The sequence below is a fragment of the Pelodiscus sinensis genome, chromosome 10 (assembly GCF_049634645.1).
Source record: "Pelodiscus sinensis isolate JC-2024 chromosome 10, ASM4963464v1, whole genome shotgun sequence".
Taxonomy (NCBI): domain Eukaryota; kingdom Metazoa; phylum Chordata; order Testudines; family Trionychidae; genus Pelodiscus; species Pelodiscus sinensis.
Genome location: NC_134720.1, coordinates 33492982 through 33520028, shown reverse-complemented (window position 1 = coordinate 33520028; position 27047 = coordinate 33492982). Strand labels below are relative to the sequence as shown.

General features: G+C 40.8%; 1 protein-coding gene across 4 annotated transcripts in view; it reads right to left on the bottom strand.

Moving 5' to 3' along the window:
* Positions 1-3009: 3009 nt before the first annotated feature.
* Positions 3010-27047, bottom strand: part of OTOL1 (otolin 1) — a 124194-nt gene continuing 100156 nt past the window's right edge. For 3 of the 4 annotated variants that reach the window (XM_075937856.1, XM_075937857.1, XM_075937858.1), the window contains exons 7-10: positions 11592-11963; positions 7510-7599; positions 5216-5287; positions 3010-4445 (exon numbers count right to left, since the gene is read on the bottom strand). In XM_075937856.1, coding sequence (XP_075793971.1) covers positions 3547-4445; positions 5216-5287; positions 7510-7599; positions 11592-11963 — 1433 coding nt within the window. In that variant the 3' untranslated portion in view covers positions 3010-3546. The remainder of the gene's footprint in view (positions 4446-5215; positions 5288-7509; positions 7600-11591; positions 11964-27047) is intronic. The other variant, XM_075937859.1, reaches the window with a different exon arrangement.

The window sequence follows — 27047 nt, the reverse complement described above, 5'->3', positions numbered from 1 at the left end:
ACAGCTAAATTAACGTTTTGAAATACTGTTTAATTTAATTAAAGTTGTTAGTTTTAGTGAATGTTTGTATTATTCATAAAGTATCTGTTCTGAAGCCCATAAACTTTGTGAGAGGTCTTCCATTGAATTCCATGGGTTTTGGAATGGGGCCTTATGTCATGGTTGACCTCTAGGGATTTTATGTTGTTGAATACAAATACAGTTTTTACTTCTGCTTGGCTATGTCTAGACTGGCATGATTTTCCGCAAATGCTTTTAACAGAAAAGTTTTTCCGTTAAAAGCATTTGCAGAAAAGAGCGTCTAGATTGGCATGGACGCTTTTCCACAAAAGCACTTTTTGCGGAAAAGCGTCCGTGCCAATCTAGACATGGTTTTGCACAAGAAAGCCCCGATCGCCATTTTTGCCATAGGGGCTTTTTTGCACAAAACAGTTTTCAGCTGTCTACACTGACCCTTTTGCGCAAAAGCATTTCCGGAAAAGGGCTTTTGCCCAAACGGGAACATCAAAGCATTTGCGCAAGAAGCACTGTTTTCGGACAGTAGAACATCAGTGCTTTTGCGCAAAATCAAGAGACCAGTGTAGACAGCTGGCAAGCTTTTGCGGAAAAACTTGCCAGTCTAGACGCAGCCCTTTTGTCTAAGAAGCCATGCTGGAATTCTTCTGTTTGACCATTAAAATAGTCATATTGAGTCAGAGTCAAGCTCCATCTAATTCCATGCCCTATTTCTGGCAGAGGAAGTTGAAAGAAACTTATAGCAGACAGAACAATCTGTCCCTTACGTCAGTGTTTCTGAAAGAGTCCGCAAAACCACTTTGAGAAACACATTAACTGGCCGCCCCGGTTTGTTTATTTACTTGCGCTGCAGCCACAGAGCCTTGCGGCTCCCATTGGCTCTGTTTTGTCCTTTGTAGCCAAGCAGAGCACCGGGAAGTGGTGGCCTGGCCCATGCCGCTTCCCACAGCTCCCCTTGGCTGCTAAGGACGAAATGGAGCCAATGAAGCCCGGAGGCTCCGTGGCCACAGCGCCAGTAAATAAACAAACCGGGGTGGCCAGTTAATGTGTTTCTCAAAGTGGTTTTGTGAAGCACTTTCAGAAACACTGCCTTACATAGATCTCTGCCTAGATTCTAGTAATTAGAGATTTGTTTAAGCCTTCACGCATAACATTTAAATCACCCCCCCATCTTCATATCCATTGCTTTGTGCCCTGGAAAATATTTTCCATGGGTTGGTTTGGATGTTTAACAGCATTAGAAGATCAAATCATTTTGCCAAATCTTTAATTCGATACCTATTCCCATAGACATGGGAAGAAGGGGTGCAGGTCTGTGTTGCCTGTGCCCATTCCCCAGGCCTGTGCCCATTCCCCAGTGGTCACTGCCCTATGCATGGGATCCCAGTGGCCATGACTCCAGTTGTAGGCTGCTGGTGCCAGGGCTCTGTTCCTGGTCTCATGCCCACCCTGAACTTGGTGGGGGATGGAACAGACTGGGTAAGGGGGCTGGCTTTCAGCATCCCCACCACTAAAAGTGTTCCTGTGCTACTTTCTGTTCCAGATTTTTGTTTTGTGTCCATATATCAGCTGCTGAAAAGTTCATAAGGCCCTAATCTGAGCACCAGAGTTCTAAGCTCCCACATACAGTCATTAAAGCAAAGTCTAGACCTTCATCCAGCTAGTCACCAGGAGTCTGAGATAAGCTGTAGAGGGGTTTGTGTCATCCAGATTATATGTGCACCAACGTTTTGACTACAGTACTAGCAAAAAGTGCATGAAGACAGCTGCTGAACCCTTGTCCTGGCTACATTCCCTATTCAGTAGCAACACAGCACTGCATTTTCTGATCTAAACGGTTGCTGCACATTGCTAAAAAGTTGCCATGCTTCACCTCATATTTTAATTATGGGTAAAGTGGTTCCTATGTATATAAGCTTCAGGGGGTAGCTGAGTTAGTCTGTTACAGAAAAAAAACAGTGAGCAAATGGTCTGGTAGCACTTTGTAGACTAACAAAACATCCATCTACATGTTTTGTTAGTCTATTAAGTGCTACCAAACCATTTGCTGGTTTTTTCCTATGTATATAATTAGTATATCTGTATATGAAACCCTTCACTCATAAATACCACCTCCCTCTCTTATCTGCTTTCTCCCCTCAGATTTTTCTTTCTGTTTATACAGGCCAACCCCAGACTAGGGAGACTCCTTAATTACACACAGGCTGTTTTGGTTGCGAGCTTCCAGCCATCCTTTAAAGGGGTAGTATACTCTTTCACGGTGAGATTATGGCTCCCTGAATGCTTTTGTAGTATCCTATCACCCAAGAACAAGGATGCTTTTTGGTCATTCTATCTGAAGTGTAATTTTGTTTGTGAGTGCAGGTAGTTGTTGCATTGTGATTGCCTAAGAAGTGATAGTTCCAGCACCAACAACCAGGAGAGAAGAATTTTCTCTGTAGCAAGAAAGTTATCAGAACCATTCCATATATCATACTGATGTTAATTAATTAATATGAGAGAAGGCATTGAACAACCTCAGGGACAGCACTTCCTTGAGCTAATAAGGAGCTAATAAGTAATCCTAGAAGTACTTCATTTTTTATTTTTCCTTTCCTAAATTCAGGATGGCTTTAGCAAAGGAATTTTTTGTTTTTAATTTTCCACGTGCTCAAACATTCACTGAGTTATAGGGCTTTCTGATCATATGATATGTGTCAGCCAAACACCATCTACAGAAGTGCGTTTTCTCTAAATCTTTTGAACTACTGGTTTCATCAGATGCAGTGTTGTTAAACAGAACATGATTGTATTTTTGTCTGTGTAGTATAGGGAAACAAATGAAATTAGGCAATCATTTTATTTTATTCTTTGCTCTTCCAAAGATACTCAGTTCTCCTATATACAACAATAATTTGATGAACAGAGTAATTCACACTGATTGAGTGATTATACTATAATCTCTAGGTCAACCTTTTATTCCATGCATTACCAGGTATAAAGCATCACATAATAGTCGTTTGACAACAAACCTTTATTTAAATCTATGAACATGATTTGAAGAAACCTACTACTTGAAGTTGTATTTAATTAATCTCTGAGTCAAATCCTACAATCTTTATCTAAAACTTGAAATTCCAATTAACTTCAATACTGACTCCCATGGATATTTTGATTCATAATTACCACAAGATTTGGCCTAATCTGAATTAAACTAATATATTGACTTTCTCTGTGATTTTAATGATTTGATATGGGTCTGAAGAGTAAATGAAATCTCTTTGGGATCTATATTTTCCTGAATGCATTTGTATATTTATTTATATAATCAAAAAATTAGGTATCACTATAGAGGATGGTTGCACTTTGGGGGCTTTTTAGTTGAAATTAATCAGTTTCTTAGAAATATAAATATTTGTATAGACAGATTATGACGTCTATTTCACTAAAGTGACCATTTCTTTCTCCTTCGCCCTTCTCCCTCTTCTTCCTACTGATAATGTGAATGAAAGAAATGTTTCACTTCTTAATAATGTATTTATCATCATATATTTATGTTAAGGTCTCAAAAATATCATCTGGATACAAAAGAAATCCTGTAAATATGCTGTCATCTTCAGCACTGACATAGACCCCATTCCAATCCCGTGCAACCTCCAACCAAACCTGATCCCCTACATTTAATTTCAAAATAATCAGGAAAGATGCCTGATCTATTTCTTGACCATACAGTGTTTCACGGGTTTTGACAATCTTCTTGTTTTGTGCCACAATACTGATGCGAGCAGGCCTCCCTCTGACCGTCATGTGATAAGCAAAGACATACGCTCCAGGAATGCTGCAGTTGAACTTGCCTGTCGAAGGATTATAATCTTCCTGGTCATTGTACAAAATCTTATCAAATTTAATAGGGACATTAGGTGGAGGGAAAGACTTTGACAAGCCAGCACTGAAAGCTGATCTTCGGGCTTTTGAGCTATCACCCTTAGAGCCTTTGATACCTCTGGAGCCTTTTTTTCCACTAGTTCCTCGTGCCCCTTTACTACCAGGATTTCCCTTTGGCCCAACAGGTCCCATCACACCAGGTGGTCCCAAGTCCCCCTTTTCACCCTTACTGCCTGGCTCACCCTTTTCTCCCTCTTGTCCATTCATCCCAGGAATACCCTCAACTCCAGCATCTCCTTTGCTGCCTTTTTCCCCTTTTATTCCAGCTTCTCCCTTTTCCCCCCTCTCACCTCTCTCCCCTGGATCCCCACAAAGCCCCTTTTCCCCCAGGTCTCCCTTTTCCCCTTTGTCTCCATTTTCTCCATCTTGCCCCTGTAAACCCAGATCTCCCTTGTCTCCCTTTTCTCCTTTGGTCCCATTCTCACAAGTGTCCCCCTTCAATCCCTTCTGCCCTTTCATTCCAGGAAGGCCAGAGTTTCCTTTGTCTCCTTTAACTCCAGCTTCACCTATTAAAAAAAAGATAGAAACAAAGAGTCACAAGAAAGAAAAATACCCCAAAACACACAACACTGCAAGCCTTGGGCTGGTCACTGTGGGTATGTCTAGACTACGTGGCTCTGTCGATGGCGCCATGTAGATAAGATTACTAGACATAGGAAAATGAAGCGGCGACTTAAATAATCACCACTTCGTTTACATCAAAATGACTGCCGCGCTGTACCGATCAGCTGTACCGATAGCGGGGCAGTCTGGACGCGCCACAGTCAACAAGGGAAGCCTTTGTCGACCGCTCCGGTATGCCTCGTGAAATAGATTCTTCCTCATAGAAAGAGATTTACCAATGTCAGAAAAAAACCTCTGTTCTTTCGATTTTTTTCCAAAAGAATGTGATTGCTGTGTGGAAAAAAACTCTACAGTGTAGACATACTCCCAGATTCCACTAATGCAACACAGGGACAACAGGTCTGCACAGAGCAGCAGCAGCAGGAGACTGGGAGAACAGAGTTTTATATCCCATTTTCACACACATCCCTGTACATTTGGCTGTATCAGAGGAGCTCACCAATCTCTGATGGGGCTTTTCCCATTATCTAAATATGCCCAAAAGTATCACTGCCAGGTCTGAATTTTATCTCTGTCTCATAAAGTTCCTTTTTGCGGAAGAATAAATTTTCTTATCTGCAGAATACATTCACACACAAACACACACACACTCGCACCTATCTGTGGGAAGATAGATCAATGTAGCTGAACACTCTGGTGTAGCCGTACATACCTTGTTCTCCAGGTTTGCCTGGATACCCTGGAATTCCATTTGTTCCTTGGTCACCATGTTCTCCTTTATCTCCTAAGACATTAGGACCATTAATATGCTTCTATGGATATATTTTCTGGCAAAACATTCTTTATGATGCATGGGGCTTACGCCATGTGTATGTGTCTGCATGTGTCACACTTGCTCCTGTAGTAAAAATGAACTTTTAAAACGTCAGCCCTAATAAAGTTCCTTGAAACCCCTGAACTGAAAACTTCACACACATCAAACTACCCATCATGTTGTACTTCCTTACTTGCACTGTTCATCTTACTGCCTATAAAATAAATAACGGTATACAATCAATAATGTTTGAGAGGGAAAGGATTTACTGTCATTTAATGGCCTGGTAGAGATGCTGCTAACCACTAGACTTGGTATTGTCATTTTCATTTGATACCCCTAGAAAGTATTAGTTAAAAGGGGACATCATCACAGAGGTCATTGCTTGAATCACACTCTAATGTCATCTTTTTTTTTCCTCAAAAAATATTCAAGTGCATTCAGTACATATTGAAACCAGATTCACTGCATTGGCTTTAGCAAATTATAATGTGTGGAAATGCTGTGCACGCAGCCCCTTATAGCTGTGTCAATACAATTCAGTCCTCATGCACTATTTCAATACACTAAACCCTTTGAATAGAAACAGGCAATTGAGCTGAATTGTGTCATGTGTGTGGTAGTTTAATGACATGCAAAATGAAAACTCTGAGATGACCATCAAGCACATTTTCATTTGAAATCAGAACACAGGTTTCTGGGGCAAATGATTAGTAGAACCAATAACCACACAAACAAACCTCTTGATCAGAGGATGGCTTAGAAGATGCACAACCTGCCTAGCTACCTATGATTGTTGCAAATATTTCAATATGGTTGACTTTTTCCTCTCTTTTGTATTGCACCCAACTCTCTAAGTTTCTTTCATCCACAGCAACCATCTCTGGGACAAGTGATTGTTCAAGTGCAGGTGCCTAGTGTTTAGTGCTACTGAAAAATCACACAACTGCAAACATAGAAGCATTGCCCTAAATAACAGTTAGTTACGTGATCCAACATTTTAAACAATTTTTAAGTACGGGTTGAACCTCTCTAGTTCAGCACTCTGGGGACCTAGTTAGTGCCAAACCAGAGAACTTGCCGAACCATGTGAGGTCAATATTGTTTAGCATCTTGTGGCTGTAAATAAACTTCATGGCTATGTCTACACTGGCATGATTTTCCGAAAATGCTTTTAATGGAAAAGTTTTCCATTAAAAGCATTTTTGGAAAAGCATGGCTAGATTGGCAGGATGCTTTTCCGCAAAAGCACTTTTTGCGGAAAAGCGTCCGTGGCCAATCTAGACGCGATTTTCCGCAAAAAAGCCCCGATCGCCATTTTTGCGATCGGGGCTTTTTTGCGGAAAACAGTATTGTTCTGTTTACACTGGCCCTCTTGCGCAAATGATTTGCGCAAGAGGGCTTTTGCCCGACTGGGAGCAGCACAGTATTTCCACAAGGACACTGACGATCTTACATGAGATCGTCAGTGTTCTTGCGGAAATTCAAATGGCCAGTGTAGACAGCTGACAAGTTTTTCTGCAAAATCATCTGATTTTGCAGAAAAATTTGCCAGTCTAGACACAGCCAATGGGACTGCAGGAAACTTGGCCATATCCATGATAAGTGGACATCTGGCTAACTAAAATCATGCTGAACCATGAATATTGCCGGACCAGAGAAAACTAGACTAGGGAGGTTCAACCTGTTTTCTCTATGGGCAAGAAACTTCTGAGCCAAACTCAGAGTGATACATGATAGTAGAGTGACCACACTATGGGTGTAGTCCAAAGAATATTCAAATAAATGGGAGCTTTTTTTATGAAGTTATGGCTAATGAACTAAATTCTACTCTTTTGTGTAGTGAAATCAATTTGGTCTGAGATATTTAAAGTTTAAAAGCTGCTTCTAAGCCTGCCTGTTACTTTCATGAAGATCTTTACTACACATGGGCCTGATCCAAAACCCACTGAAGTAAATAAAAAGACTCCCATTGACTTCAATGAGTTTTGGATCAGGCTTTCGTGAATATCCAGTTTTATTTTCTCTAAATACACTCCTATAAGTTATTGGGAATTACAAGGTATTTATTTGTACCAAGACATTTTGATTGCTTTTGGAAATGACTTCTCCTACAATTTTGCTTTATTAGACTGAAAAAATACATGAGAAATAAATCATACGTGCTTTTGGAAAGACCTATTTTTGCTCACCTTTGTCTCCTTTGGAGCCCTTTGGACCTTGAAGTCCAGGAATTCCTGGTAGGCCCGGAGGGCCAGTATCTCCTGGCTCTCCTTTAGAACCTGGAAAATGAACATTTGAAAATTCAGTAGGCAATGGAATTCTGTCTTTTTAATGACTGACAAGCATGAACTCTATAAAGTGACCTATGAACGTTAGGTAATAAGACACAAATAATGGGAGTGCCCCATAATGATGTGTGCTTTGTGAAAACAGAGAAGAACTGGCTATTTTCTTTTGGGTTATGGGAGTTACTGAGCCTTCCTTCATAAAACACTGTAATTGTTCAAAACCAGTTTGAGGAATTAGCCATGCAGCTGTCACTGAAATTAATGGGAACTGTGTGGCTAAATGCTCTCATTAAATATGAAGATCACAGCCTTATTTCATTTATATATAGTATATCTATTGGTTAGTTCATGGACATTTGTCTTTCACCTAGACAGTGCCAGCTTTATGCACGAGCTAAATAAATTACAATATAGGGTCTCAGTTTATGAGGAGCATCTAAATACAAAAAAATTACTAATTTTTAGTTGCATATTTTCCTGTGTACTGATATATATGTAAATATAAATCTTTATTATTGCTATTTTCATTGTCCTGTTAGAGTAATACTCATTTTTTGGTAATGTCATAGGGTCTCTTAAACTTGACACATCTTAGGACCTCAGCATGTCTGAATCTGGCCCTGCCCCAAGAGTACAAATCCTCATACCAGCCTTAAGACTTTGATTTTTGAGTTTGGAGGTCTGGTTTAGCTTGAAAAACAACTTTTAACTGCTATACAGCTATAAACCCAGGCTACGTCTACACTGGCCCCAAATTCCGGAAAAGTCATGCAAAGCAGGTAAGTCAGAATAGGGAAATCCGCGGGGGATTTAAATATCCCCTGCGGATTTAAATAAACATGTCCGCCACTTTTTTCCGGCTTGGGGAAAAGCCGGAAAAAAGCGTCTAGACTGGCACGATCCTCCGGAATAAAGCCCTTTTCCGGAGGATCTCTTATTCCTACTCCTCGGCGCTACTGTACCAACCCAGCAGCACCCCAGCTGCTCTGCCCCAGGCGTCCTGATTCAGCCACTGCTGAAACTGACCAGCAGCGGCTGAATCAGGACACCTGGGGCAGAGCTGCTGGGGTGCTGCCGGGTTGGTACAGTAGCGCCGAGGAGCGGTGCTGCGGGACCAACCCGGCAGCGCCCCAGCTGCTCTACCCCAGGCGTAGGCACTAGCTTCACCCCCCACCCCCAGCAGACCAGGGAGACGCAGGTGGCGGCCCGCGTCCTCCATGGCTTTGCTCCGTCTCCCTGGTCTGCTGACCAGGGAGATGGGGAGCAAAGCCTTGGAGCACGCCCGCAGCGGGACAGCCCGGCTTTGCTCCCCGTCTCCCTGCAGACCAGAGAGACGGGGAGCAGCTTTTCTCACCCCGGAGGATGGGGGTGGCGGGACTGCAGCGCATCTGGGCGTCCCGCCGCTCCAGTCCTCTGGGGCGAGAAAAGCCCCGTTTGTAACTGCGGATCCGACATAAGTCGGATCCGCGTAACTCGGGGACTGCCTGTACAAAGTTGTCCCTAAGTCAGTCCCTTATTAACAATGGGAGACTAGAGTCCCTTGAATACAGTATATTTTACAGTATATTCTAGGTGTGAGTCTACCATCCTTACTCAGATGAAAAATCTCTCTCTCCAAAAGTAGTGCCATTAAATAAATGTGAATACTTGCAGATTAAGGTACTGCTCAATGTAAGAGAGTCAGAATCAGACCCTGTCTGGGTGTGTATTTTAATGATAAAAAGAAAGATTACATAATATGTAATATATTACGTTACAAAACACATAGCTCTTATAAAATATTTATAGAGATTTATAAAGACTTTATTGAGCAAAGCAAATGAATCATATTTTAAAATTTGGAGCCTTTGTTTGTCTTTTGCATTTAATTTCCATATTTCTAAGAAAGGGTCAGGCACTTTATTATTAATTACTATATAACCCTGCAGAAAAACACAGACCTACTTTCAGGCAGCATGAAAGAGTCACAAAACCATGCTAAAAGGAATATGAAAAAACCCACAACTATTAAAAACTGGAAACACAAAAGTGCAGGGAGAATAAATATCTGTAGAGTTCCATGAGGATGTAACAATGACTAAAGGGATCAATGTGAGCCAAGGAAAATTCAAACTGAATATCAGGAACACTTTCCCAACTAGTAAATCCTGTTTGAGAGTAAAATAGTCTCCTAAGAGAGGTAGTAAAAGTCTCACTGTTTTGGAAGACATAAAATCAGACTGTACACACATGGGAGAAAACGTGCATTGGTTAGTGGAGGAACTTGGTAGCCTATCAGGTTTTATCTCTTTTGAATTTCAGTGCTCTAAGGGTCCAACAAACAAGGAAAATAGGAAAGATTAAAATTAGGGAACGGGATTAAAACTTTTTGGGATAATCTGTTCTTCTCCAAATGGCCACTCACTCTCTTTTCAAATCCCAGGTGTAACTCCATTATAAAGCAATAAAAATTATGTAAGATAACACAGTCCTTTGTCTCGGTGCACTTTTTTGTATAATCTGTCTGTTTTCAGTTGTAAATTACCCTCAGAGCAAGGGCCTTATTTTCTTCTGTGGGTTGCCTCGTGCCAGTTGTTCTACTAACAGTTGAAAAAAATAACATAATAATCATGCCCTTCTCTCTGTAACAACATCATGTATGCAATGTAATAGACAGTTTTCTGGGATTTCTACGACACAAGGGGAGAGAGAGGCAGAAGGAGATGAAGTATTGTGCAGGAGATTGTGTATTACAGTAACTCTAATTCTCCTTAGTTTTGAGTGTGAACCTGAGTCCTCCACATGCAATACACTGATTTCAGTTGAAGTTCCACATATGAGGAACTTACAGATTGGGACCTTGAGGTTTTGTCTGTACTTACGTGAAGATCAACACTCTGGAGATCGATCTTCTAAGATTCGATTCAGAAGATCTCATAAGGATCCACTAAATCAACCCCTGTACTCCACAGGAGTCATGAGGAGTAAGGAAAGTCAATGGGAGAGTTTCTCCTATTGACACCTCCTCCCGCCCCCCCCCCCCCCCCCACACACACACACACACATACAGTCAGTCTCCCCAGAAATTTGGTTTAAGGCACGTTGACTCCAACTGCGCATCTCAAATTGAATTTCTTCCGTAGTGTAACCTGCCCTGAGTTAGCATTGAGTTAGCATTGTTTTATCCGTGGTGCAAGTAAACACAAGTTCTTATAGGCAGTGAAGAAGGGGGAGGGCAGACCAGCTAAAGAGTGGGCATGTGACCTCCCCACGTGACCCCCACTTGACTCCATGCCTCCCCCCCAGGATCCCTACATTCTTCCCCTTCCCTCCCCTCGCCATCACACATTACCGGGGGGAGAAGGGCCAGTGTGTTGTATGGTAGCTGGAGGAGCTGCTCATGGTTCTGCTCCTTTCCCCATTGCCTCTCAGCAGGGAAAGAAGCAGAACTCCCAGCTCTGCCCCTCTAGAGATGTGCCACTCCTCTGTGTACAGGGCTGTGGGAGGGGAGCTGGCAATGCTGCTCCTTTTCCTTCAAGGCAGGGCAACAGGGAAAGAAGCAGAATGTTGGCAGCTCCTGTGGGCCTGCAGCTGTCATCACATTCACAGTCCTACCCTGAAGTCCCCAGCCCAGCACACAGAGATGTGGGCCAACGAAAGGGATGAGGGATGGCCAGCGGGGAGTCTTTCCAGTATGCCACACTGGCTAAAACTAACTTGTCTGTAGGGCATACCAGACTGGACTGGCCCACGTGCTCCACTGGTTTTAATAAAGCATTTTAAAATAGTTTGATTTTTTGTATTTGATATTATATGTAATATGAATCCATTATGCCCAAACCTCAGCTGGTGTGAATCCCACAGCATGAGGTTCTGGCCTGCAAGATCGTTTATTCAAGACTTCATAGAACTGGAGATTCATTGCCACTTTCTGCTCAGTTCACATGCTACAGCTGCCACTTCCTCTTGAGACATGAATAAGGATAATAATTGCTTTCCCCTACCTGGTAGTCCATGCTCTCCTGGTTCCCCTTTCTGACCTGACACAGGGGTGCAGCAATCACAGCAATTAAAAAAGAAATCAGCAGTGTCAAGAGTAAAGTTTTCAAAAGGAAAGAGAGTGGTGGCCGTTCTGAAGGCCGAGTTCAGCGTGGATAACTCCACTGGCATTTCACTTGTTTCCGATATGTCTGTGACAGGACTTTCTTCAGTGGGTGGCACAATGGATGTGTCAAAGCCATCAGTGACCTCCATCTCTGGAGACTTTATCTTAGTAAACTTTACAGGCAGGGTAGCTTTCGCCTCTGTGCGTACAACTGCAGCAATAAGTATAATGAAGGTGGCGCTGTGCCAAGGTAAATGCCACATTTTTGTAGCTGTAAGAAAAGATTAATGAAATAATAAAGCACTGCAGCAGGTTTCTGGTATTAGCAATTTCCCTGTAAGGTTCATTTGTTTTGCATTTGTTGTTGCTTTCCCTGCACTTCTCACTGTTTGCCTTTTAAAAAAAAAATCCAAGAGAAGCAGCTTGACACATAAACAACAAAAAGCAAAAGAGCAAAACGTAAAATGTTTGTCAACTAGGCAGGTTTCTTCTTAATTAAAAACAGCTCACAGCCCTAATCTTGTCAGTTGATCTATGAGGAGAGGCCCTTTTATCTGCAAAGAGCCCCACTGATTTTATTGGGGGTCCTATGCAGCTACCAGGTCTCTCTGCATAGCCCAACTTACCATATCAGCAATAGGTGACATGTGGAAAGTAAAAGAAATTAAGAGTTCCTGCTTCACAACTCTGCATTATAATGAGTAGATACATTTCTGTTGTAAAGAAACCCAAAATGACAGCACTGCTCGATGCCCAGCTCTCAGCCAACAGCTCTAGAAATCTCTGAGGTTTCAAGTGGGACACAATAGGAGGATGTAGGTTTTGTCTTACTGCAAGAATTATCTTCGTAATACATAAAGAAAGCTTCAACACCACACAGTCCTGTTAGATGGCCTGTTAGACACTTTCTATGCCATCTCTAATGTGAAAATAAAGTTTATTGAAGGTTTTTATATCTCATTATTCTTCTGCTTAGCAACCCAACCGAAGCCAACAGAACAAAGTGAAGTATCAATAATCTGAAATCAATCAAAACCCATCTTTCTGCTTGAAATCTAGAATGGTGACACTAACAAAGCTTATTCTGTTTCAAAAGATTTGACCAGAATGAAATTTTCTGTATCTAAAACAAGGAATATTGTCTGGGGCTAGCAAACTGGCCCTCTGATGTGACCAAGCCTAAGGTGTTGCCATCATTTGGGCTCTGTCATCAAATCCCAGTTCCTAATATCAAGAGATGGCATGAGAATTCAGGAGCTTTAAGTATATTTTCTAGCCCTTGTGAAAAGTCTGAAAATTGAATATCCCACCCCAGCATTTGCTGAAGGCAGGGAGGAGTTGGCACTAGCGGTTGCAGGGCAAGAAGCTGAAGCCTGCCAGATATGTAACCACAGCTGGATATAGGTGGGTCCCAGTTCCCTGCAAAAGAAAAGAGAGAGATGCCAGTAAGCTATAGCTAGGGAAGCTGCAAGAGAAGAGGAGGAAATATAGGCAGAAGCTTGTATAGATCTGAAATCATGACTTACCCCTGAAATGCTGAATCTCCTAGAGAAATAAATAATTTTGCTCTTTTAACTCCAATAGCAAAAGTTGTTTGTCCTGAATAAGCCACTGCCTTACCAAAGCCACTGCATTCATAGAAGCTTTGGTACCTCTGTCAGGTTGCTGAATAAATCAGCCTTCTTCAGACAACCAAGGTGGGAAAGGCAAATGAAGAAGGAAGCAGATACCGGAGAACTCTACTTTTGTATTAGCTGAGCACTTAGGACCAATTCTCTTCTCAGTTACACTAGGGCTGCCCCACTGACTGCAATGTGGGTTAGATGAGTATATGTGAGCACAGAAATTGCCCTGTGGCTTGTGTGCAGAAGATAAATCCATGTATTTACACGAGTGCTTCCTTCTTCCAAACATTGTCTGATTTGGCAAAACACAATCACTTGATTAGTACCATTGATTTCAGCAGGGACTCTTCCAGTAGAATTCACTGAGATTTCAGTGGAACTACTCTTATTATTGGGGATTTTCAAGATCTAACCCATAAACCCAAGTGGGGACAAATAATGGACTTGAACCCCAATTCTCCCTGCAGCTTTTCCAAGACCTAATAACCCCACTATATTTCTCATAAAGTTTAGGAAACATCTGGTGTGAGGGATGGAGGATTAAGACATGAAGGGTGGCTCCAAGAACGTGGAAAAGGCAGATTCTGAAGTGTGTGGTATACTGAAAAGATTAGAGAGCATTTCCTTATCTTTCATACAGCTAATTGCTTAGGCAAAGAAGGGTTGCAAACATTTTCATAGTGTGGATCACATTTCAAAAGAGAAATATCTTGTGGGCTCCCTCTTTCTTTTCAGTGGTTGTGTTGACCACCTTACATCCAATTGATTAATATGAAGACTACCTCCCCTCTCGCTAAATAATTGTATAATATTGCAGTGATAACTACAGAAGTTACTTAAACTGAAAGCTAGCAGTAGGAACACCGTTGCATATTTTTTTACGGTCCTCAATAAGAGATTCTGGCTACAGAAAATTCTCATGAAAACAAAATTCATTTTGATCTAATTTTTCTATGGAAAATTATAATTTTCAGCAGACATTTTAAAACTGAATACTTTAGCTGAAAACTAAAACATTTCAAAAAGAAAGTGTTGTGTGGTACCTTATGGGAATTGTAGTTCAGGTGCCTCATGCTCCCCTTCTCTTCTATAGGCTGGGCTTCCTAGTCAAATTACAATCCCCAGGATTCACCCCAATGTTCCCCTCTTGGGAAGGGATGCACTGCATTATGGGAATGCCCATCCCCAGTACATCGTAAGACCATCAGCTGGCCACTAAAAGCAGGCACGTTGTATGAAAAAATTCAGTTAATCAAAAACCCAATTTTCCATCAAAATATAGTTTAGACATTTAGAAATATAGTTTAGAACATTTGCAACCCGTTTCACTATCTAGGTTGACAGGCTGCCTCGCCCTTCCATTTGTTCTGTTAGTCTAACTGCAAACCTGGAGGAGAGCCAGCATCATGTACACAGTTAGCACCTCCCAGATGACCAGGCATCTGCCAACCACAGTTTAGGAACTCCTGGCCTACATGATGCAATTCATGTGTAAATCCTAAAGCAATTACATTTTAATATTATATTAAGGGCAAGAAAGACTTTGGGTCTCACTCTAAGGAGCAGTGTGTAGCTATATTGTCCCAAGAGTAGCCAAAAAGGGAATTGTGAATCAGACTCTGTTCCTTTGTTGGTTCCCACTTGCTCCAGGAGAGCAGGAATCTGTTGCTGTTTTAGGTCGGCTGTTGGCATGTGGGCAGGAGGGCATCAGCATTAAAACTCTACCCATTCCCCACTCTACCTGGCCACCTAATCTGGTGGAGAATTAATAGACACACAGTACTCTGTACCCTCAGAGGTTCATTAGGAAAGGATTCTTAATCTACCCTTATTTCCCTGAGTGTTGTCTAAAAAGATAAAACTGTCTAGATAATGAAATGCTCAGAATGTTTATTTGGAGCAGTGAGTAAAATTCCAATCATGTAGCTGAGGGTAGCATGCATACCTCAAGGGACAATCGCTGTCTACTGTGTGAGTATGTCTTCTCTGACAAGGTACCTCACAACTCACCTAACTTCAGCACAACTTGGAGCCGTTCTTCACCTCACAGAAGAGGCATTGCAGATCTCGGCCCACAGGTAATGTTGCAAAACCTCCTCTGATCATCCCCGTGGAAATAGCCCAGAATTGCAGAGCGTAAGTGCCTCTTAATGCCCTTCTAGTCTCAATGCAGTAAGTGGCTGTGTGCCAAGAAACTGATCATAATACATTTACCTCAAAGCAGCAGGTTCAGCACGAGCCAAGAACAGAACAGAGAGCAACTGTTTCTAAGATGTTAGCAACAGGTTAATGCAAGATGTAAAAGGTCATCCGCCACTTCCTTTTTCAGGATATCCTGGCTATTTTATACTCCAAATGACTAAGAACAATCCATGGCTTTGTACAGAGCGCTGTAACTCAGGCAATTAGAAAAGTAATGGCTTCTGTGGTTCATTAGAGCAGAACATCAATTTAAACACTTGGCAAGATGCTTTGGAAAACCCATGACCTACAAATGCTACAAACCTGCAACCAGAACAGCAGGACAATAGCATTTACACCGTCCGGTTACTCCTGCGGGCTAGCAAAAAGAACAGAACAGTAGTATCTGAATTGTCAGGTCATTTTCTGTGTAGCATAGGAACATCATAAATAAAACATGAAAAATAATATCTGTAGGGTCTAGCTTCATCCCACAAAAGTGACGAAATATCATGTCACTTGCTGACAGTCTGTCTCTTAGGCATGAGTCTGGGAACACAAAGGCTACAATGTGCATAAAACATAAAGCACTTGATTAAATTTTTAATTCCCTGACTTTTTTCAAGTTAGACATTGGACAACTTTCAATGCAGTTATTATAATGAGAAAACCAAGATCTATTATAATAAAGATTAAAAGCACCTACCATAAAATCCTGGCCCTCTGAAATCAATGGAAAAACTCTCTGATTTCAGATGGGCAGATTTTCAGCCCCTAAAGTATCAGAAGGGATATGATTTGCATGCTTCAGGGCAAAGCCAACTCTGAGCTATTGGACATTAAGGAAAAAAGTGTAACACATTTTTTCCCCCAATTGTCTAAAACAGTTACCTGCACCTTTCTCTGCAGCAACTGATTCTGTCCACTGCCAGAGGCAGGATACAGGGCTAGATGGACAATCGTGCTGATCCACTCTGGCAATTTCTGCTTACCTATAAAATGTCAGTATCAGTGGTGTTTTCTTTTTTTATTTCTTATTTAAAAAGCTGAATGGCATGAAATATATTTAATTCATTGCCAAAATAGCTTAATTATGCCAAGTTTCCAGATTTTAGCCTAATAACTTAACTATCATTAGGAAAAAAAATTTAATTTTTCAAATCAAAATCATTTAAAAATTTGATAGCCACAAAGATCTTATATTTGAGTGGCCAAATTCAAAATAATAGGTTTACATGATAACATAACATAATATAAATACAAATAAAATAAATTGCCTTCATGCTCTGAGATCATATATGTTTCAACTAGTGGTGAATTTTAAAATCTAAGCGTTATACCATTGAAAATAGGACTGGTAATTAAACTATTGAACCCTGAGTTTCACTGGGCATTTGTAACTAATTTGTAAATACATTGTAATAAAGGTGAAATGGTTCATTTTTCATTACATTAGCTTTCTTTCCAATTGCTTTAAAATAATTCATTCTAATATACTCACTTGAAGAAGTTTGTTTCACAATAGACCCAAAATGATAGCAATTATTCTTCTGTAATGATGTCAAGTTTAGCACATCTATCCTTCATTGGGTCTAAATGTCCGTGAAATGTTAGCATATGTCCCACAGCTGTACATTCGTAATGCAACTTTGCTTTTGTTTTTATCCCTGAATTTAGATATTATAGTTCACAACAGAAGTCTATCCACAACCAAAAGGACTTTAAATAATGGGCAGATTGCTGTGTTTCTTTGTTGTTTGAAAAACATTTTGAGCTTTTATTCTGGAGATGGGAGAATAGAATAATCTTCTCACAATTACACATTCATTAAATATACTAGGATTTTTTTTTTGAGGCAAAGTTTACTGATAGTACCTTCTAAACACCACAATTTCATTGCAAAAAGCCATACTGAAGATAAAGTGAAACAATGTTTGTTATCTCTTACCTTATGAATGTTCCTTTTATCAGGAATACCCACCCAGGATGGCACATTGGAAAAGCCAATCTTATTCTCAATCAGGCAGTAATCTGTTTTATTTCTTTAATTACTTTTATTGTAACCAATGAGATAGGCCACTGTGGCAGAAAGAAAGGGGGATTGGTGAATTTTCCTCAGAGTCACTTGAAAGACACTGAAATTTGAGGAAATGCAAATGTTGCCTACAGCCTGGGATGTTGCTCTTCACCTGGCCCTTTCCTGGCTACTCTCCAGGTACCTATTACTAGCCTGAGAACCATAAAGGATTCTCCTTGCATAGCAGAGCTTTTCAGAAGATGCCTACACAACCCTTTGTGCTACTCCAGACAGATAGGAATTTATGGCATGTTATTCAGTGAACCCTAGAGTCACAGGAGCAGGCCAGAAGGGAAGAGACACTTGGAGATTGTTCCTGTGAGCAGTGTGATAGAAGCATGCTGCTCCTCATTCAACTCCTAGGTGAAAACCTGGCTGCACTGGAATCAATGCAAATTTTATCATTCATCATTCACTTCAGTGGGGCCAGGATTCACCCTCGGGATTTAACAGCCACTGAGATTTTCTATTTAGGTATTTGTAGGGTATTGCAAAATAACAGAATGATCCTGAATAGCTTAACCCCACCATCTTTCAGTGTCTACAGGAACAGTGAAGACAAACTGTAGTGTGTGTGTGCGGGTGTAAAAAAGTCAGAAAAAATAAGGCAAAACAACTCACATTGCTTAAAGTGTTGGAAAGTCTGGCCTGATGAAATGTCAGTTTGACAGCTCTAGTACATGACAGCTCTAGTACACCACAAAATAGGCAGGTCTCTCCTAGTGTCCAGGGACTAAACCAGGAAGCTACTGAAATCATGAAACCTGGGTTCTATTCCTGGCATTCCCACAGATTTGTAGAAAACCATGAGCACCTTTTTGTGCCTCAGTGTCCACAGACAATAATTACCTTAACCTGCTTTGTAATGGTCTCTGAGATGCAGAGAAGAGAAGCATGCTATGAATGCTAACCAAATCAAGTGCTTTTGACCCATAGCAAGAGGGATCACATCTTGGGATGAAATGGTAGTGTAGTTTTCACACCTTGTTTCTTTCATATACATATCCAAGCCAGAAATATATTTCCAGTATTCAAGTTGTATAGAAGATCCATAGATAAGTGTCATAAACAAGGCATCTCACTATATTGTAAGCCTTGAAAAATTTTGTTTATAGCAGAAGCCATTTAAATGTTAATATTTGCCAACTGCCTCTCTGTAGTAAGTGCAGATCTCTCCTCCTATAAGTATATAATGAAACTAGGTCTCTCAGCTACCCATGTAAGCTCCCATTAGCAAATGGTGGCTACTATAAATGCATTTACTAGAATACTTTTATGTTTGCTCTTCCGTAGACTCCAATTCCTGAAACCATCTTTTAGTGGAATTAGTTTGGATTTCTCATACAGTAGTATCCTCAAAAGGATTTGTTGAAGGGGGAGTTATGAGCTGTTATTTCTTTTAGTTTTGTTTCTTTTTTGCCTTTAGACCCTAAGCCTTCTGACTTTCATGCTGATAGAAGAAATTTCATTTGTTTCTTGGTATTTGTTATGTTCCAAAAGAATCAATATTTTCCTTTGGAGCAGATTAGGAAAATGTAAGTTGTATTTCTCTATTGGGATAAATTATACTTTTGGTCTAACAATGCACAGATAACGATTACTTCTTGTATCCTCCTTAGTTTCTTCAATTCTTATATTAACATAATTGTCACTTTCTCTCTATAAGCAATTTTCATCTATTTTTAGTAAACTCCATGATTCTAATAATATTGCTTAAAACTCTTTCATGCTTTTCTCCAGTAACACTTGGCAAGATGCCAAATAAGAATAGAAATAAAAATAGGAAAAATAGCAATTGATTTAGGAACAAATTCCTCTATTACAATAGGAGCAGGAATGAATGTCAAGTCAAAGTGAATAAATTATGTATACAATATTTGATTATAAAAAAGTAAAAATATGTGGGTTTGGTCATGTCCGAACTCACATTTCTCTTTTATCATCAACTTTCGGGTTCAGTTCTGCTCCATTACAGTACTTGAATATTTTGGCATTCACAGAGAATAGGTTTGGGTCATCAATATTTGCAGAGAAAATTAGTTTTGAATATGTTTAAAGATATTAAATTCCTTTTCGTTTTTCCTTCTCCAAACCCAAAACTATCTTTAAGAAGAGTGGTTACCTGTCTCCTTAAAACAAGGCCCACTTTAATGCTCTCATTGTTTTAAATGTTGAAAATTGCATAGTTCACCCATCATGTTTGTTGATATTAAAAGAGAAGGGTGTTTCAGTGATATTATACAGCCCTGTGCCTTCAAGTGCAGACAGGGCTGAGAGCAATGAAGGCTTCAGTGTGACCAGGACAAGAGACTAAATGCTGGAAGCAAACAGTAGCAACAAGAAAGTTTAGTTTCTCAGCAATGCTTTTCAACTGAAATTGTAATTAAGAGCTGAGATCCCAAAGGTTATTGCTTGTCTCATGGTGTTGAGATTGCATGTGATTCACTGTCTTTCATAAATACACAACTAAAGTTCATTTAAATTTTGCAAGCTGATTTTTGTATTTTATTTGAATGATCTCACTTACCCTCATTGCCAAAATCAAAGTCAGCTGTTGATCAGGCACCTCTTCTGAAAATAAAATACAGGCAGTCCCCGGGTTACGTACAAGATAGGGACTGTAGGTTTGTTCTTAAGTTGAATCTATATGTAAGTCGGAACTGGCATCCAGATTCAGCTGCTGCTGAAACTGATCAGTTTCAACAGCAGCTGAATCTGGACACCAGTTCTGACTTACATACAGACTCAACTTAAGAACCCCAGGCGTCCCCAAGTCAGTTGCTGCTGAAACTGATCAGCAGCTGATTCCAGGAAGCCCAGGGCAGAGCAACTCTGCCTCGGGCTTCCTGTAGTCAGCGCTGGTCAGTTTCAGCAGCGGCTAACTTGGGGACGCCTGAGGCAGAGCAGCTCAGGTGCAGCTGGGTTGGTCCAGTAGCGTGGCCGCTCCTCGGCGCTACTGGACCAACCCAGCAGTACCCCAGCTGCTCTGCCCCAGGCGTCCTGATTCAGCTGCTGCTAAAACTGATCAGCAGCGGCTGAATCGGGACTCCTGGGGCAGAGCAGCTAGGGTGCTGCCGGGTTGGTCCAGTAGCGCCAAGGAGTGGTGATGCAGAACCAACCGGCAGCGCCCCACCTGCTCTACCACAGGCCCCGGGCTTTGCTCCACGTCTCCCTGGTCTGCTGGGGGGGGGGCACTAGCTGCGTTCCCCCCCCTCCATCCCCCAGCAGACCAGGGAGATGCTGAGCAAAGCCACGAAGGACCCGGGCCAGACCCGCGGCGCTTCCAGATCAGCTGGAAGCGCCGCGGGTCCGGCCCCGGGTCCTCCACCGCTTTGCTCAACGTCTCCCTGGTCTGCAGACCAGGGAGATGCTGAGCAAAGCCGCGGAGGACCCGGCCGGACCCTCCGCCGCTTTGCTCCCCGTCTCCCTGGTCTTCTGGCTCCCCCAGCAGACCAGGGAGATGGGGAGCAGCTTTTCTCGCCCCGGAGGAGGCGGGCGGCGGGACCAGGTGTCCCGCCGCTCCAGTCCTCCGGGGCGAGAAAAATCCCCGTTCGTTACATAAGTCAGATCCGCGTAACTCAGGGACTGCCTGTAGTGGCAATGAGGAAAACCTCACCAGCATATATCACATACAGGGCATGGAACTCTTGATAATTGCCTTGTTCTGTTCAGTCCCTCTCAAGTACCTGGTGCAGGCCACAATCAGAAAATAGGATATTGGGCTACATGGGCCATTGATCTGACCATTCTTTGTGTTTTTAAATGCTGTTTATACCCTTTCTATCAGCAGATTCCCTTCACCGTTGTGTCTAGCAAATGAAATTAAGCAGCTAGAGCAACATATTCTTTAACAATTACAGTGCAAACTGTCGGTCTAATCCTAGGATGCTTATTCATTCTAATCAATACCAATCAATGCAGCAAATTGACCCTTCCCACGTTAATGCCTGTGGGAAAGCATTTTTTTACAATTCTCATGTGAATTCCCAAGTGACAATTATACCCATATTGTCCCATCAGACAGATCCCATGGGATCCATGCAAGAGCCCTCAACCCTGCTTATTCACCAGCTGCCTACTCCACAAACTTTCTGGATGCATGGCTCTATTGGACACACTCTACCAGGGCACAGTGTCTCCTGAGGATCTCTGTGGGGGCATAGTCCTCAGCTATGTTAACATAACCAGGTAAGATCTGCAGTACTGGCATGGATGGAATAAAGATGTTCTGTATCCCCTCCAAGCCTTTGTGGTGCATTGAAAACTGTGTTAAAATTACAAGCTAGCATAAACATGTAGAAAAGGTTTCCTGCTTGCAGGCTAGAGAGCTCTGTAGGAAAGTGTGTGATCTGGGTCTTGTGTAGTCAGTCCGCAGAGACCCAGCTTAGAGCAAGGCCAGTTTTGTTATGGAAACTGAGTTAGGGAGTAGCCTGTTTTATCTCTTTGTGTTGGTGGTAGTAATGGGCTATTGCTGTTTTGTGTGTGCTGGAGTTCTAGATTCTAAGAAATCAATTAATGCTAAGTTGCAAATTTCCAAAAAAGTGTGCTTTATGTTTTACCTAACTTCTCTGTGTGTGCATGAGTTGTAAAAAGAATAGCCTGCACCCTACTTCTCACAGTCCACATGGATAGGTATGTAGCAGGTCTAGTGGCATGGGGAACCTTTTTTGGATCGAAGGCCATTAGCCACAGAAACATCAGTTGTGATGTTCATACAAGTGAGAAGGGGGGAAAAAACCCTCATTGTGATGGCCCCTGACTGAAAAGGAGAAAGACATTCCAGCCCCACGCAGTATGGCAGTGGGGAGACTGGAGTGCCAATGTGGGCTCCCCAATGCTGATGGGAGCCAAGAGCCTTGGGAGATGGACCCAGACAAGCCGGGGCCTGCATTTGGCCCCCGGGCCTGAAGTTCCCCATCCCGGTATAGATGATGTAGTGCTATAAAAGTGTCTGAGGTCAGCAACAGTGCAGAAAGACACGACCTGCAATCTGGCCTTAGGGGGTGAAAGGGTCCTTATCCTAGTGAAAATTAAACCAGAAATTAATTTAATTTAACAATTCAACATTTATGGTGTTACAGTACATTCAAAATTCAGTCTGGTCATTGGCCAAGAAAGAATTAATTTGTTTCAGAATTTCTTAAAATTAACAATAAACTCTTTTTGATAAAAGCTGCTGGGACTGAAATCTTCCTTTATTTAGAATTTAAACATTGTCTCTCCCCAACACTCACACTCAATGACCTTCTGCAATACAAAAAAGCTCAGCACATTATTAAATATACCAGCCCATACTGGTTCATCAGTTTTTCAAAAAACCCTATTGATGTCAAAGAGGAGTTTTGATGTAAAATCTATTATAGGCCACTCTTAGCCCACATATCCTGACACTAAGAGCATAACCACTTAGAGCAATACTAAAATTTAATGCTTACTAAGCTGAAAATAAAGCTAAGATCTTCAACCCCACTCTGTTAGTTCATTTCTAATAATATTGGCTTGTATGCCCATTAATCAGATCCAAATCTGCATATTTAAAATAGAAATTCAAAGTATTTAAAATCCTGAAGAGACAAAAGCATCATACATATGAACTGCAAACAAGCAGCAATGTTTCACAGTGGATTAGGCCTACATAAAGAGAGAGAGTCTGTTCTCAGTTACACTGATGGGGTATGTCTACACTAGCCCCCTAGTTCGAACATGGAATGAGATGTAACAGTTAATTCGAACTAAGGACTTAGTTCGAATTACCGTTTCACTGCTGCGAGTAGCCGCGGGCAGTTACTTCGGAGTAGTGGAATTTAAAAATGGCGACCAGACGGGAACATACAAATAAAGCCTGGGATATTTAAATCCCGGGCTTCATTTGCAACTTCGAATGCCTACATTAGCCTCCCTAGTTCGAACTAGGGGGCTAGTGTAGACATACCAATGTAAATCCAGAGTGATTCTGCTTAAATGCTTTTGAAAGTAACTGACTTACGCCTGTATAACAGAGCAAAAATTAGCCTGGATTTGGCAGATTTGCAATCTTTACATACAACTTTTTTGCTATTAAGTTTCTAGACTCTTGTTCTGCTTCTGGACAGCAGTGAACAGGAAGAGGATTGACAACATACTATGTGCCTGATCCTGCTAACTCCCACACACCTCCTTAAAATTGCTGAGCACTCTCAGTGCTCATAAAAGCCAACAGGCAGTAAGGGCTCAGCCCTTGGCAGAATGAGATACAATGACCTCTGGAAGGTTTGTAATTTCTATTTAATGTGTTTTACATTTTAACCTTCTTTTAATTGCACTCTATTTTATTCTTCTGTATTGAAGGGCCAAAAATAACATGAAAACCAAGAAAATGAGGCAGTTTTGCAAAGTACTTCTCATTAACCACAATGATAAATTTCCTGGATTAAGGAAGAAAATTACTTAAATTAATATTCTCCCATTCTACAAATGGGAGACAAATAAAATATAACAGATACAAAAATGCAGTGTTGGTACAAAAAGGGTAATTTGCACTTGTAATTTGAAATGAAATTGTGTGCATTTGTTTTATCAACTGCATTACAATTACAATGAGTATTTGGGTCAAAAAATTTAATTGTTTCTTGAATGCTACCAAAGTTACTCGTGTATTTTAAATATCTTGGAAAGGGTTAGGTTCAGCTGATGATTCATTTCTTTCTGCTTCCTTTTTTCACCACTTAGTTCAAATATCCTTATGGTGTCAGTGTTTAAAGGAGGCAGGAGTTATAATTGTTTCCATTATTTAACAACTCAGTATTGTAACATGTATAATAGTGTAGCAATAAGATCTTTCAGAGCCTTTTACATGTTATTATGTAAGGCTGTGCTTGTGACAAGGGTCATGAGAGATTACTTGGTCTATTGAAGCCTCAGCTGCCATCGGATTACATTTTTAAAAATTTGCACCAGTTGATTTCTATTCTGTGAATTATCATGGACTAGATCTTCCAATTGTTATTCTTACAAGTAGGCCCAGTAATATCAATGGCTCAGATCAATCACCAACACTTGGATTTTAGATGGGCCCTGATCCGTTAGATGTGGTCAAAGTATCCTTTACCAGATCAGACCCAAGGCAAGATATCTTCGCCTGTTCTGATGATCATGCTGGGGCTTAGATGTGAGAGAGGCATCCAGATGTTTAAATGAGGCACTGTGTGCATGCCCAGAGGCAGAAAGTAGACATCTAGGGAATTTTTATCACAAAAACACAGGCACCAAGTGAGTGAAGGCACCAACATGATTATGCAGCAGCAGAGCATAGGTTTTGCAGATCTCACCAATGCCTAAATTTGGGGTTTAGGCACCTAAATTCCTTTGTGGATGTGTACCAATGGGACTGCTTACATGAGTAGAAAACAGCAGCATTGCGCCTAAACTGGAGAACTTGTCTCATCTGTTCACTGGGAGTTACACATGAGGAAACAGCTATCAAACTAATAGTAATAAAATCCTCATGTTGGTTTCAAATCAGAACCCTTCAGAAGCAAAATAACTCATTCAACAGTGCATCTTTTTCAATAAGATTATTGCCACTTACAATGCTGCATGTGTATTCACCAAAGGCACTCTTTCCTGGCTTCCAGTTCAATGCCATGTTTGTCCATGTTAAGGTTAGAGCATTATCTTTGGGAAAAGACAGCTTCAAATCTCTTGTTGGTATTTGCTAAATGACTTGAAATGCAGGAGCTGAAAGATTATTACTTGGTTCTGTGACAATTTTAGGTAGGTAGGTAAATGGGAGATTTAATCAGTCAACTTCACATTACCAACAGCAACTGATTAGATGCAAAACTCATAATGTGTCTTTGTTTTCTGACTAAACACTAATTACTGAATTTTAGGCATAATTTGGAGATCTTGTAGGCTGAGCATGTAAATTAATGTTTTAACTTCACTTACATCACTTTGGTTATTAATGTAATTTAGAATGAAAATTTAATTGATATAAATGAAGCATGCAGGCCATCGAATGCCTTAAAGTACATACCCACAGACATTACTAGTATCATAAATATCCACAGTGATAAGTTGAGATTTTCAAAACTGACTAGGAGATGTAGGCACACAATTCCTATTTAAATGAGTGGAGTTTTGTGGTTGAATCACCTATTCATCTTTGAAAAAAATCTCAACTCACTTCTGTTTAATTGCAAATATTCCAGTAAAGGACCCTTTGTGAAGGAAACTAAGACTACAGCAAAACAAGAAATGAATAACTTTCTTATTTTGCCTAGTATGAAAAGAAATCTCTCTCTTTTTTTTTAAGACAGTTGTGTGGCTCAGTAAGAATCCCAGGCAGAACAAAATAATTCAAATTATTGTTTATTTGCACAGCCAAATAAAGATCAAATAATGTACACAAGGTTATGCCTAAGTAAATAACATTAAGGCCACTCTCCAGTCCTTCCAGCCCTGAAGAGTTTTTAGTGCATCAAGAAATCCGGATCAGTTTTTTTTTTTTTTTTTTTTTTTTTTAATAAAAGCAAGGAAACGCAAGCCTAAAGGCAAAAACTGCTCTTTGTGAGCCCTGAAATGTAAGCTGTCCACCCCTTCAATTTGCAAACAGGAAGAAAGAAATAAAGAGGGGAACCCCTAGCATTCTCCTTTGCCTCCACAGGTAGATTTTTTTCAGGGATGTTTGGAGATGGGCAAATTTGTGCAAGGATTCTGGATGTTCTTTCTTCACGGCAACCACACACCTAACTCCTTTTTGGAGACTCATGGAGGTAATTGCTGTGTTTAGGGCTCAGAGGAAAGATCATGAAAGTTGCTTCCTGGGGCAGGGAATGTAAATATCCCAGCTATTCGCAGCACTAACCACTATGCAGAAGTGCAGCTGTTGGCAAGATTAGGCCTCTGGATGGCATTTTTAAAACATATTTGAACAGTTTGTCAGGAAGGGACTCTATCTATTGACTTTGATTTTTATCTGCTTCGGTTTAACTATCCAATCTTCAGATACTTACTGATGCTCTGTCTCCCACCCTCTTCTGTTTTTCTTCCCTCCCCCCTCCCCTTCCTCTCTCCTATTTATTTCAGGTGTACACGTCCCAAACTCATAACTCCGGTCATCTGAAGAAGTGGGCTATGCCATCTACATGTTTTGTTAGTCTATAAAGTGCTACCAGACCATTTTTTTTACTGTAGAAAATTGGCCAAGATATTTGTTAAAACAAATTAAATAAAATGAATATTAAATGGACAAATGTTAAGAAACAATTACATCCAGCAGGATAAAAAATTGAAAAGAAAATAAGTGATGAAATAAGAAACAAAACACAAAAAGATGTTAATGGTAAAACTGGGTGGTTAAATGTTTTCTGCAGAAAATTTTGAATTTTTTTTCAAAATTTCCCACAATGATGTATTCATTTTTTTTTTACAAAAATCCAATGTTATTTTTTACAAACTGAAGCATTTTCTATTTTTTTCTGCCCTCCTG